General features: G+C 37.8%; 1 protein-coding gene across 1 annotated transcript in view; it reads left to right on the top strand.

The window, feature by feature from the left end:
• The window catches only part of LOC136873683 (gamma-soluble NSF attachment protein), an 88,804-nt gene that overhangs the window by 61,808 nt on the left and 13,008 nt on the right, over positions 1–13,988 (top strand). The window contains exons 4-5 of the mRNA XM_067146798.2: positions 2,008–2,025; positions 7,271–7,478. Of these exons, the coding sequence (XP_067002899.1) occupies positions 2,008–2,025; positions 7,271–7,478 (226 nt within the window). The remainder of the gene's footprint in view (positions 1–2,007; positions 2,026–7,270; positions 7,479–13,988) is intronic.

Genomic DNA, 13,988 nt, shown 5'->3' with positions numbered 1-13,988 from the left:
CCATAAGCCCATGTAGGGTTTTAAGTATTTTCATGTGAATTTCAAGGAGTGCCAGGGTTCACCTCCTAACATTTTGATATTTGGCCAGTAAATTTAACCTTTTCCTTTTTAAGTAAGGCCAGGTAGAATGGGCACCTATTGCCCCTATTAAAGTTCACTGTTTTTCATTGTGTTTTCCTATGCAATTTCGACTGTTGAGCAAACAAGACAGTGTCTACTGTTGGTTTTTGTTAAATGTAGGTTGTGCCTTTAACAGGCTTGGAATTTGTAAATGTTGGAGAATAGTCTCCTAGAGAGTAATTGTGTGGGACAAAGGTGCTCTTTTTCTACTATTGTAAATTCTGGAACTTAGTCTCCTAGAGGAGTTATTGAATGGAGCAGTGATTGCTCTTGTTACATTGTAAATTGTGAGCTTTAAGCTCAGTCTGTAAAATTGTTGTCATTTGATTATCCTAGACTTTTCTAATATTGTTGCTCAAGCTCTTGAGCCTAACTTTTGTACCTGATTTTTGGTTATTGTCTAACCGTGTTTAAAATTTGAAAAGAAACAAAAATCTAAGAAAGAAATATAATCGCAAATCTTAAAGTTTTAAATTACTATTTAATCTTTTCTCTAATCAACCATTCATGCCTGCACCTTCTTACACCTCTGTCGACCGCAGTATCCCCATAACACATACCCTTCCATTTTTCACTTAAATATGTACGTGACTGCTAATTATGCTTGCCGTCATGTTATCCTTCGCTGACTTTTTGGATAGATTCAATTTTCTAGTAAGTGCCTTCAATTTCTCCTTACTTTCACAGCCATTTCTAACTCTAGTTGTAGCAAGCAATCATCCGCATTTTCCGTATTTTTGTTATACACCGTTAAAAGAAGTGAAAAACACAACGGTTCCACTTGATCGATACTGTTTAAACAATAACTGTTCAATTCTAGCTGTAGTCGTAACTCACTTAATATTAGTTTTTATCAATAAAATGTAACCGAAACCCTACATGTACCATATATTGGTAATTTCAGTTGTGACAGATGAGTACCTGATGTGGCCGCATAAGATAAATTTCCTCTTTTCCTTTGTGCATTGTTTTTGCTATATTAATATTAATAATTGTTGAAATAGCTATGTGTCCAAGAAACATTATCCAGCTTGGCCAGCTGGGTCAGACTTTCAAAATATTGCATGTTGAACTTCACCCTCTTTGCTTCTAGATTAGCACGTGTGTGGTTTGCCTTTTGTTTTAATATATACTTTATTTATCCTTGTCTTAAGTTATAACAGATGTGGTCACTGGAATGATGTTGGGATACTTTCTGCCACTGAAAGATAAACTGACTTTTTCGTAGTTGCATGAATAATGATGTAAGTATAGCAATTAGATTTTATTTTGACCCATTTTTCTATTTTTTATTCATTACATCTTGTTTTTTGCATGCAATTTAAAATTATTTTTGAATGAACTTTTGTATTTAAAAATTTCTTTTGTAGCATGGTAGATGATTACATTACAATGTATTTTGTGTTTGTGTCCTATCATATCGCCTTGCCATTGCAAAACCACAATAAGTGCAAATTTTTCGATTTTTGCTGTTTTAAACAAGTTGGTGTATTTTAGTGTAGTCTCAATGTAGAAGTGTGCAAATTGCCAATTTTATAACATTAGCTCCTTCAAGTAATTTGTTTCACATTAGAATATTTTTTTTAAAGTGTTCAGTGCAGAATATCTGCAGATGCATTGGAGAATTCCTTCCCCTTCAGTGCAAGATCACAGTATCTGCAATTGTTGTTTTTGCACAGGCTTTGTTTAGAATCTTCAACCCTTATTTCTCAATAACATGATTTTTGCATAGTCTTTCACTGGCATGGCGATGTGAATGTCATGTTTTATGTGGAACATTTTCTAGAAATGTAATAGAAGTAAGATATTATACTATTTATCCAGGAAATTAAGGGTACTGATTTTTATGATTGTAAATCAGGATATATGACCTCAATTCACTCTCAGATTGTTTCATGCTGCCAAGTAAGTATCATTTACTATATCCAGATATTATTAAACTATTGACTAGGTGTTATAAAACTATTGACTGGAACAACTTAAAATTCTTCTGTGAGTGTGAAGACATATTTGTGATTCCTGTTTAAAATATGAGAGGACCCTTTAATAACACAGGAATGAATCACTTTCTTGGAAACATGTTGGTTCTCAGTTCCTGTTAGATATGTTTCTATCTGAATTTCTTGATCTTACAGTACTATCATCACTTCTGTTGACCAGCCCATAGACACCAAAGGACATTCCTTCTGGTCTTTCACATGTGGTTTGATATTAAAACTGTTCAGTATTCTGCAGTCTGTGATATACATTATTTATGAATTAATTGGTTTGAAAAAGCCTTCTTCAATCTTGTGCATTGCTCGGATTGTTTTTCATGTATGGCCCCTCAGTAAATAAGTCTCAAGCTGTAGAATTGTGATAGTCACTAAAGAACTCCTCTTTGAGTGGGAGCTGAAGGGATTTTGTTCAGTGTGTAGACTGTCGGATAATCCGATGGTCAGTTAAAGAGACGGATAACATCGTTGCTGGGACAAAACCTCCCGTGTGATAATATTTCTGGAGATATACCGACCTGCAGCACATACATGAAGAGCAAGAATGCCTTGATAATATTCACACAATATTGAACTTTAGATGATAGAACCTTACCGGCCAAAGTTCTAAGCTAATGTATTTCACATAGGAGGTTTTGTGCTGGCAACGATGATAATCAAGACTTGAAAAATATAGGATCTCGTGGGGCAATCCTAGCCTTAGACTAGCAAGTAACTTGTGCAAGTTATTGTAGCAAATTGTTGCAAGGCACTTGCTGCTGGGTTTACATTTCGTGCAAGGATACTAAACAAGTTACTTGCACAAAGTTTTTCACAAGTAACTTGCAGATAATGTTTACATGTACTTGCAGTGCCACTCAACCAAAATAGCAACATGCAGGCAGATCATATGTGCTGCAGCTCTTAATTCTTATAAATAAAATAGGAAAAAGAAGAGAGAGGGAAAGATTTGGGGTTAAGGACTGGATACTCAGAAGACCACATTATGGAGCCTACAATAATCTGCTGCGAGAATTGAGAGTAGAGAATGTGGATAGCTTTCAAAATTTTTATAGAATGTCTACAAACGATCTGGAGTGTTTATTGACATTAATTAGAACAAAGTGAAAATGCGCTACCTGACGGTTTCTGCATGATTTTCTCCTAGAGATCAAACTCACAGTAAATGCTCCGCCCATTTCACACCCACGGTAAATGACAGAGAGATACAAATTTGTTCGGTAAAAACACTGCTAGTAAATATTATTTCACTTACTAATTCAACACTTTAAACTTTTTGCATTTTGTCAACTTTATATTCGGTGCATGTGTGCACATTTTATGTCATATTTTGGTATTGCTACCCACTGGCCTAAAATGTTCTATCGCCTGGGACCCAGAATTTTCCTTGTCTGAAAATGCAGCTGCTGCTTCAGTCAAACAGGTTATGAGAAGTCCCATCAGAGTGCTTCTACGTTACACGATAGTTTAAATATTAGCATGGTTGGGGACTTGCCCCAACGAAACTACCTCATCACCTAAATAAGACAGCGTAAAATTTCATAAAATGATAACTCAAAACCCAATGCACAGTACATTGACATCTCAACAAGCAGCTACAGTAATACATATTCTGTAATGGGAACAAAGAATCCATAACCTTACTCTCAGAAGCAAAACAAAACAAAAACAAACAGATAGGCTTATTTTTGCTAAAGGAACATATTTTGTCCAAACTCATTACTATGCTACTCTCCATGAATTTCATAGCAGAAAAATACGGCTCACAAAATAGCATCAGATTCTATCTATGCAAGTAACTTGCACAAGCTCACGACGGGTCCTTCACACTGCTAGCACGAGACTGGCTGCAAGCGTCTTACCGAAGAAACTGCTTACAGCTGCAGGTCAGCTTGCTGAGCAATTTAGACTTGCAATTGGTGCAGCAAGTTGCTTTGTGCAAGTAAATTGCTGCAATAACTTGGTAGTATCAACTTAGCCTTGGAGTTGGCAGTAGAAAATCAAATAAGAAAAAGCAGGACCATGTTTATTGCATTTGTAGATTTAGAAAAGGCTATTGATAATGTAGACTGGATTAAGAATTTTGAAATTGTTAAGAGGATTGGAATTAAGTACAGGGAACAAAGAGTCATTTATAATCTGTGTAGAAAACAAACTGCAGTGGTCAGAGTAGAGGGGTATGAAAGAGAAGCAACTCACTCCCCCCCCTCGAGGGAGTGAGGCATGGGTGTTGTTTGTCTTCCCTGCTTTTTAATTAAACCCGTATCCATAGCAAGAGTGTGTTGTCTAGTAAGAGCAAGTGGAATATGGTATCCTTCACTGCAAGCTACGGATGCTCTACCAGCATGAGAAAGTATCTTGCTTTTCTCTAAGGTTGTGTTATACTATTTTATTAGTAGAAGCACCTGTATATTTCAGGGGTAATTAATAGTAGTTATTATATTAAAAGACCAAGCTCGATAGCTACAGTCACTTAAGTGCGGCCAGTATCCAGTATTCGGAAGATAGTAGGTTCGAACCCCACTGTCAGTAGCCCTGAAGATGGTTTTCCGTGGTTTCCCATTTTCATACCAGGCAAATGCTGGGGCTAAATCTTAATTAAGGCCACGGCTGCTTCCTTCCCAGTCCTAGCCCTTTCCTGTCCCATCGTCGCCATACGACCTATCTGTGTCGGTGCGACGTAAAGCCAATAGCAAGAAAAAATTATATTAAAAGAAGAAATTACATCATTTGAAGTGGTGTGTTCAGATTGACTTCACAAGGGCGATGTGGAGCTGAACATCATATAAAAATATAGTACGAGGACATTTATCCTTCCACCAGGCGGGAATAAAACCAGGCCCCTACAATAACAAGTCAGTCATTTAATGGGAAGTCATTTTGCTGTTCAGCGATATCTTCGCTTAAGCCATTTCTGTACTTGTGAGAGTTATGCGGGTCGTAACAGTCTTGAATTCTGTCAGTGGGAGAATTGTAGCAGTATAGTAATACTTTTCATTTTGTCACACACACACTCTCTCTCTCTCTCTCTCTCTCTCTCTGACTTAGAAAATGTTCTTATGGAGCATGAGTGAAGTGAGATTTTATTTTTTACAGCATGCGAACATAGGAATCAACTATACATGTTGCATCGGCCGTGTAAACTTAGTGTAATGGTATTCTAATATATGCAATCTTGATCCATGGCTGTTCAGTGATTTAAAATACTTTAAATAAACAACTTAAGTGAATGCTCATGTTAAGTAACAATGATTTAGGAATGCAGAACAAGTAATATTTTGAGCCTTTTTAAATTTGTAAATACTGGCACAATATATTCATCGTATTTCATACAAGAGGATTTTTAAAGGAGGTCATCTTCTGCGACTGCCAATTTTTGTTACAAGTAACAAATTTAATCTTGATCCGTGGTGGAGTTGTTACATGTAACAAATTCCAGTAACAAGTTCCACCTTTCCACCATTTTAAATCTTACGATTTTCTTAGATTACAGTAACATTAATTTATTTTAAAAACAGTTTTTTGTTGGCACATGTTTCATTTTCCATGGAAAACCTCTTCAGCCATGTTCCTGAATGATAGTTAAAATATACACAAAACACAAGTAACATAGGCCTAGGTAAAACACAAAATCAAAATCTACTTGTCCTTGGTTAATAAAAGGTTTAAATGTCTTTAAACGTGTTGAGCGCAGTAGGAGGCCCGGAGTGAGTCAGCCAGGTGGGTTGTTAGATGATTTGGACACAACCATACCACAAGAGCTGGTTTCTGTCTTGAACACAGTTAGGCCCAGTCCATTTCATCTAGCAAAATAATTCCAGTTTCCATCACATCAAGGTTGAATGTTATGAGAACTTGCATAGCTACACACTACTGTTTTAGTTATTTATCAAGAACATTTTTTAGATCCCTTTATTTTAGGATGCCGGCCTCGTGATGTAGGGGTAGCATGCTTGCCTCGTACCCGGAGGCCCCGGGTTTGATTCCCGGCCAGGCCAGACCTGAGGGTTGGTTCGAGGTCCACTCAGCCTACGTGATTAGAATTGAGGAGCTATCTGACGGTGAGATGGCGGCCCTGGTCTAGAAAACCAAGAATAACGGCTGAGATAATTCGTCGTGCTGACCACACGACACCTCGCAATCTGCCGGCCTTTGGACTGAGCAGTGGTCGCTTGGTAGGTCAAGGCCCTTTAAGGGCTGTAGTGCCATGGGGGGGGGGGGGTGTATTTTGGGATAGTTTTTAAGTGGCTTATTATGGAAACATCTTTCACCTCAAGAGGTGCCAAACAGTGACTATGAAGAGAAAACCATTGACTCTTTAGATATTTAAACTTTTTATTAACCAAGGACAAGTTGTTTTTTATTTTGTGTTTTACCCATTTTACTTGTGTTTTGTGTACATTTTAAGTAACATTCAAGATCACGGCTGAAGATGTTTTCCTCGGAAAACTGAACATGTACCAACAAAAAATGTTTAAAAATAAATTAATGTTATTGTAATCTAAGAAATTCGTAAGATTTAAAGTGGTAGAAAGGTGGAACTTCCCAAAAACGTATAGGTTGGAATTTGTTATATATGCCAATTTTTGTCCGGTTGAATGTACATAAATGTCTGTTTTTATTTTATTTTTATAGGTATGTTAGTGTTACATTTTGTGTTTCCGACAGAATGAAAAACTGTAACGTATTAACTGAGTTGACACTGAAAAAAGAATGGCTTGCTTCTTAACAAATTATTGGTTCATTTCTGAGAAGAGTGTTTCTGCAATAAAGTCGTACAGTACCATAGGTTGATAAACTTAACCATAATAGGTATTTTATTTGATCCTGTATTGATTTGTCTGAATCTATTAAAGAAACTATTATAGTTTTATTTTGAGTCCACCTTGTCAGTACTCCTTATAATGATAGAAAATTATTAATTTAACATGAATGTGCCAAACAGGTGTCTTTAAATTCGTTGAGCGCAGTAGGAGGCCCAGTGTGAGTCAGCCATGAGCGGTGTCAAGACTGTAGTCTCTGTACTTATGTTGCCGTAGTTCCAAAGTTGAATATTCACAAAGTCTGGATTCTGTGTAAACTTGTCACATTATGAGAGAAGAGGTTTCCATATCATTTAAAAATGTTATATTCTCTGTTTTGTTTGTTTAATCTAGGTGTATAGACCAAGCCATTTTAGTGTGCAAGGATTTGGGTGACCTACGAGATGTCCCACAGATGGCCGAGCGAGCATGTACCCTCTATCAACAACATGGGTCTGCAGATTCAGGTGCAGCTGCCCTTGATAAGGCAGCCAAATTGTTAGAGCAACAACATCCTGAACAAGCTCTGAGACTGTACCAACGGGCATCTGATGTTGTAATGGTAAGACATGCTGGCAGTTTCCATAAACATAACTCATTAAATATTTACCGTATAGTTTTTTGAAAGTCTATGATTAGCATGTTTCTGTTTGCATTCATTTTCTTTCCTTTCCTTCTTTCTTTCTTTTTGGAAGTTAAGTGAATGAGGATTAGTGCGCAGTGTGGCTGATGACAGATGTTAATGTGTTCTGATTTGTCTCGCCAACCAACTAGTCAGTCATAGTTTTACAGTCTAAGAGAATAGCTTCTCAAAACACAAGAAACTTCTAAACAGTGTTGTTGCTCTTCCTTAGTAATATCAACTTGAGAGATCTGCAACCTTGGAACATTGGTTAAAACTAGCATTATTTTCAGTTACTCTCTTTCATCTCCAACCTAACCTCCTTTATTTTCTTTTTCAGCGGTATTAGGTTTATACAGCTTAATGCACATTTAACTTTTCCAATATAATGGCCCTTCTTTTTCTGTACCCAGTCCTCACTCATTCTAAGGCCTCCTTGTCCATCATCATTTTATGTTTTAGAGTAATTGTTTGTCCTTCTAAAACTAATTTGTCACCAGTCATCACAGAGTTGTTGTTCATGCATAGATTGAGACATTGAGTTCATCAGCCCCAAACACACAATCTAATACAATGAACTAATCTAATGGCTTTTGCTGATGACACCATGATCATGATGAGATTTATAACGTGCAACACCATGATCTGGCAGGAAACTAAGGAATAAGAACAGTTGAGACTAAATGAATGGAAGGATAAGTTCTGGGAATTCAATCTTCAAAATAAGCAGCACCAAAACAGTAGTAATTGCAGTAAGAGAGGAATGAATGACCAGCGACTATCATGCTAGAAAATCATCCACTGGAAAGTGTGGAAAACTGCCCATCTTGGCAGTGTAGTTTCTCAGGACATTCTAACCACAAAGGAGATGGCAAATAGAGTGTAGAAGAACTCTCACTTTTACCAGCAAGTAAGGAACACTTCTTTGGGACCCCAAAGTACCAAGAAAAGCAAAGCTGATGTTCAATCAATACTTTGTACTGATCTCAACCTATGGTATCGAAACACGCTCCCTTGCCAACAAGGATTCGTTAAGGTTACAGTTATGTGAGGAAACGTTCCTGAGGTCCACAGTTCAAAAAACAAAACTGGACAAATTAAGGAATGACACAGTGAGATAAGAAGCTGGGATTGAGACATTGTTTTGCACTTTTTCAACTGCAATAATACATACTTTTAATCTTTGCTAATAGCTAATACGTCCTCCTTAAGTTGCTTTAGATAATTTGGCATAGATTCTGCAAGCTTTGAGCACATATTTAAAAAAAATTCATTATCATGAAACTACACTGTAACTAGAGACTGTCATGTGTACTTTTGTAGAACAGTCAAGTTTCGTGGGTGTCCTTTTGCAAATAGCCCACATGTTTGCTATTGGATTAATGTCAAGGGAGTTCTTGGTCACTCTGAGATGCAAATATTGTTCTCACTAAAGAATTTCTTCACATTCTTTGAAATATGGCAAGGAGCCAAATCTTGCTGAAATATTCAGTCACCATTTAGAATCCACTTCTGCAGCTCACCAGCAATTGTCCTCTCCACTCTTTGTATGCATTGGTCAGATTCCTTCTTCCCATTGACTGGTGAAACATCCCCAAAACACCTTTTTTTCCTGGATAATTTTACAGCCTGTTGCAAATGTGCTGAAGTTGTTGGCTCATTCTTCGCTCAGGACACATAATGAGCCCTTTGCCCTTGCACTTCAGAGTGATTCTCATAAGAGAAAAACATGTTCTTCCAGTGTTCCATTGTTCAATCCGGATGACTATGTGTTCGGTGTTTTTCTTTTTTGGACTACTTGTTTAACGTTACACTTTGTTAAAAATGAAGCCATGTTTTCCAGTGTTGACTTAGTTAAATGTAACAAAGGTTTTTCAGTCTGTCAAACACACAGCAAATACAATGTAAATTAAAACACTATAAACATATCTGTAAAACACACACTAACATACAAAGAATGACATGTTTCGTTCTACAAGAACATCCTCAGATTCTATCAAATCACTTAAAAACAAGCTTGTATATGTACAGTATTGTTTACGTAGCATAAACTTGTCAATGATAGAGAGATTAGTGATAACATGAAACAGTAATGAGAAAATAAAATATATACAATTATTAATATAATGAAAAACTTACATATTTATCTAGATTGCCGATGTTAAGTCCGTTGTCACCAAACCCTATTTCAGGACAGTCCTGGGAAGGTAGCGGCCATGGCCTTAATTAAGGTATTACAGTCAAACCTCGTTAATTTGAATTAACCGCCAACTCGTAATTCAGAAATGCCAACCCTTGCGACGTCACAAAATATTCTAAGACCCGTTACCTTGATTCACAGTTTAAACCTTTCAACTGCCATGGAAAGAAAATATTTCTAAAAAGTATCCAACAAGGTGCATTTACAGTATACAAATAACGCACTTGGATAACTCACTGCCAAACATAACCTCATGCAATGAAATAAAAAAAAGAAAACTTGATTCAAAGACGAGGAGAAATCTATACTGACTCCCCTGTGCAGTGCTTTATTCATTGGATTACTGTACTGTATGCATTTTAGGTACCTTGTACTTGCACGGAAAGTACCCGATGCCCTTAAAATATCGTGGCTTATCAAACTTCCCTATGCATGCAGTCACCTTGATTCTCAGTTTAAACCATTCAAATGAAAATGAAATGATGGTGTATGGCTTGTAGTGCCGGGAGTGCCCGAGGATATGTTTGGCTTGCCAGGTGCAGGTCTTTTGATTTGACGCCCGTGGACAACCTGCGCATCATGATAATGAAATGATGATGAAGGCGACACATACACCCAACTCCCGTGCCAGCAAAATTAACCAATGATGGTTCAAATTCCCGACCCTGTTGGGAATCGAGCCCGGGATCCCTGTGACCAAAGGCCAATACGCTAACCATTTAGCCATGGAACTGGACAGTATTCAAATAATGCACTTGGATAAAACAATGGCAGACATAACCTCACACAATGAAAGGAGAAGAAAAACACGACTCAATGACTACAAATTATGCTGGCTCCCCTGTGCAAATGCTTTATCTCTTGGATTACTGTACTGTTTGATTTTTAGACACCTTCTACTTGCACGGAAAATGCCCGATGCCCTTATAACATCGTGGCTTTCTGAACTTTCCTATGACGAGAGAAGGAAGTCTCGCTTCCGTGTGCATTGCAACATTGCAACACAGTACAGTGACCCCCACCTTTGTACAATTTCCCGGCTGGCGCTTCTCTCCTTTAACCTTTTCACTGCCGAATTTTGATGACCAGGCAAACCCTCTGGGCATATTTTTTTTAAAGGAAGAAGCACTTTTACAGATAAATTTTTACTGATACTATTAATAGAATGCATATCATCCCCTTAGCCCTGCAGCCCAAATACGGGGTCGGGGATGAAGTGAGATTATATTTTACATTATGTTTTTATGGCTGGATGCCCTTCCTAATGCAAATTTCAGTTGAGAAGATAATGAATATGAAATGAATGATGGCGAATGAAACTGGGTAAGGAAGTCTCAGGAATCGTCTGTGGCTTATGAGTATGAACTGTCCCGGCATTAGCTTAGGAGTGCAAAAGGGAAACCACAAAAAAAAAAAAAACACCCACGTTCTCGGGACAGCTGACGGTGGGGTTCGGACCCACTCGCCTGCCGAATGCAGAGCTTGGCTCCATAGCTGTAGCATGTTAACCCCTCAGCGTCGCAGCCATTTAAATAGCTTCCTACCCCGCGGCCGGATGAGATTTCAACTACGCGGGACTGAAATACATCGATTCACTTAAAGCGTTACTACAAGTATAAGAGTAGCCCGATTTTCACGAAATTTGGAATTCCTTATGACAGAACAATGTACATGCAGATAATTACATAATTCTTTCACATTTCCTTAGTAATTTAGTTCCGTGTGATAGAGTTCGAAGCACTCTTTGAGATAGGGACTCAAGTCACACTCCTGGCAGCAGTACACTGAACGTCTTCTTTCCGCCGTGTTTTGAACACAGGATACAATGTCTCTGAGGTTTGGATTTCCAACTCTTGGGTGCTAATTTCCTGATAAAATGTCTTTCCTGCAACCTTGGAACTGTATTATCTGATGCGCGCCGGCCTTGAATATTTCGTTCCCTTCCCTCCGGAGCGTATTTTGTAAACAAACCTTTCACCAGCTGAACCTGATAAGGTAATTGCTCAATATTTGTCTCTGTGGCCTGTGTGAGTATTATTAGAGAATTTAGCAATCAGAATTCACCGTTGAAAACTTCTCTTTGACCTGTATAATTATCTATAATCTCTTACACGAAATTTCCAAGTACTGTTTCCTCCTCATCGTCACTCTCATCATTTACCACTGCTACATCATCTCTTTCATTATCACTGCTGGTTATACTGTCACTTCTACTTCCGATTAATCTTTCATCTGAATTATACAATATTTCAAGCACGTTACTGTCAGTCATACCACGGCTGAGCGCGGCGCGTCACACGGACTGGTGAAGCTGCAGCGAGACCGAAAGCAACAGGACGAAACTGAATGAAGGGAATAACATTTATGACAAAACAAACCAACTCGATACATTTTTCAGACAAAAGTTCGAGACAACGTCTTTCAGACGAGATATATACCATGAACAACTGGTTCTTGTATCGTATGACAGAAAGCAGCACTAACTGAAGCCTGCACAGAGCGCTCATGGAGAGTTACGAAAATATTACAAGCTGAGAAATAAAGACAAATATAATAAATAAACCGCACTCCCAGTGTACAAATAGAGCAAAGAACATCACACAAAAAGCCAAACTTCTCAGATCATCATTTCTTTATTTGATTCTGTGGGAAAGAAAGAAGCAAACAGACTTTAAAAAGCAAGAGATTAGTGTTCAGACTTACTTGACAAATAATTATCCTTGCAAAAACAACTACATTATAACGATTTTTCAATTCTTATTTACAACACTGATAAACCCGAAACTGTCTTCTTGGAAACAAAACAATTTGCACATCAGTAACTCCAAAACTCTTCGCGCTATAGCCGTAAATGTGAAACCATGTATGGGTCCATACCACGTATAGAGGTCGGCGGCTACGGAAGAAAAGAGGGTCTATACCACGTATAGAGGTCGGCGCTGAGGGGTTAACATACACTGCTTCACCGCTCAGTGATATTATTACTGATATATAATAAAAAATTGTTGATCCAAGAACTGGTATTATCAGTCATTTATATTTGGAGAAAAAATAATTTGTTTGTGGAGGGGATGGTAATTCCGCATGAGATTCATCATTACTGCTTTGTCTCGCACTTTCTTGTACTTCCATCTTCATTATCGAAATATAGCTCTATAGAATCGCTATTTATGAGGAAACATTCCATTTTTTCGTCAACAAGAGAATGTAAACTTCAAGACTCCATGATGGCTACACATTAGCGGGAAAGATGTTCCACTCCAACGAAGCTGAAATAACATCAGATCGCTTTCAAAACACGTGAAATGGAGTGGTATATCTACCGTACAGAACTTCTTTGAGTATTTCCATGAAATTTCAAAGCATGACACTATATCCCGTTCATTTATGAGATCGGTGAAGTACACACTGCACCAAAACGTATATATACGGGTTTGGCAGACGAGGTACGGCGTTCAGTAACGTATATATACGGGTTTGGTGTTGAATGGGTTAAAACCATAAGTCAGTTTGGGCTCAGCATTAAAAAAAAAAAAAAAAAAAACAGTATTAAGATTTCACTCGAACTTAGCAAATATGAAGCATTCTGTAGGCACGCTGAAGTGAGTGAAAGTGCGGAAAGCTACCCCTGCACGTCCCGGAAGACACGTTCTTTCATGATGAGAAATTTAGAATTTAAATTACTCTGTAAAAAATACTTTTTTTTTTCAAAATGTAAGGGCAGTTTTGAATTAAAAGTGTGAATATCGGTAATTGGACCGACATTGTTCTTTTAATAACGAATTATCCGTATTTCGAATTAAACAATTTAAATAACATGCAGAGCCGTACCTCATGTTTCCGGGAGTGAGAGCTGCTTCGAATTAGGCGAGATTTTGAATGAACAGACTTCGAATTATCGAGGTTCTATTGTAATTAAGGTACAGCCACCAGCGATGAGTATGTGCCCAAAAGAGAAGTTTCCTGCACATTTCTCTTGTTAGAAGGTGTTTCTTTACAGGTTTGCAGGCTTTCCTTCCAGCTGCCAGAAGTCTACAATGTATAGATTCACTCCCCTTTCCCCCAATTCGTAAGTCAAATCCACAGCAGTGAGCTGGGTTTGATTCCCTTCTTCTGAAGGGCCATTGACGTAGACGTTAGGCACCTTTAAATAACAAGCAACATCATCTTCTTCTGAAGAGAAAGTGTTCATCATTTGGCATTGTTTTCTTTTTTCCTGCCACAGTTTCCCTGTATCTTTGGTGAAATTA

Source organism: Anabrus simplex, chromosome 5, assembly GCF_040414725.1.
Source record: "Anabrus simplex isolate iqAnaSimp1 chromosome 5, ASM4041472v1, whole genome shotgun sequence".
NCBI lineage: Eukaryota > Metazoa > Arthropoda > Insecta > Orthoptera > Tettigoniidae > Anabrus > Anabrus simplex.
Note: the sequence above shows the minus strand (reverse complement) of the source record. Positions and strands in the feature narration are given on the sequence as shown.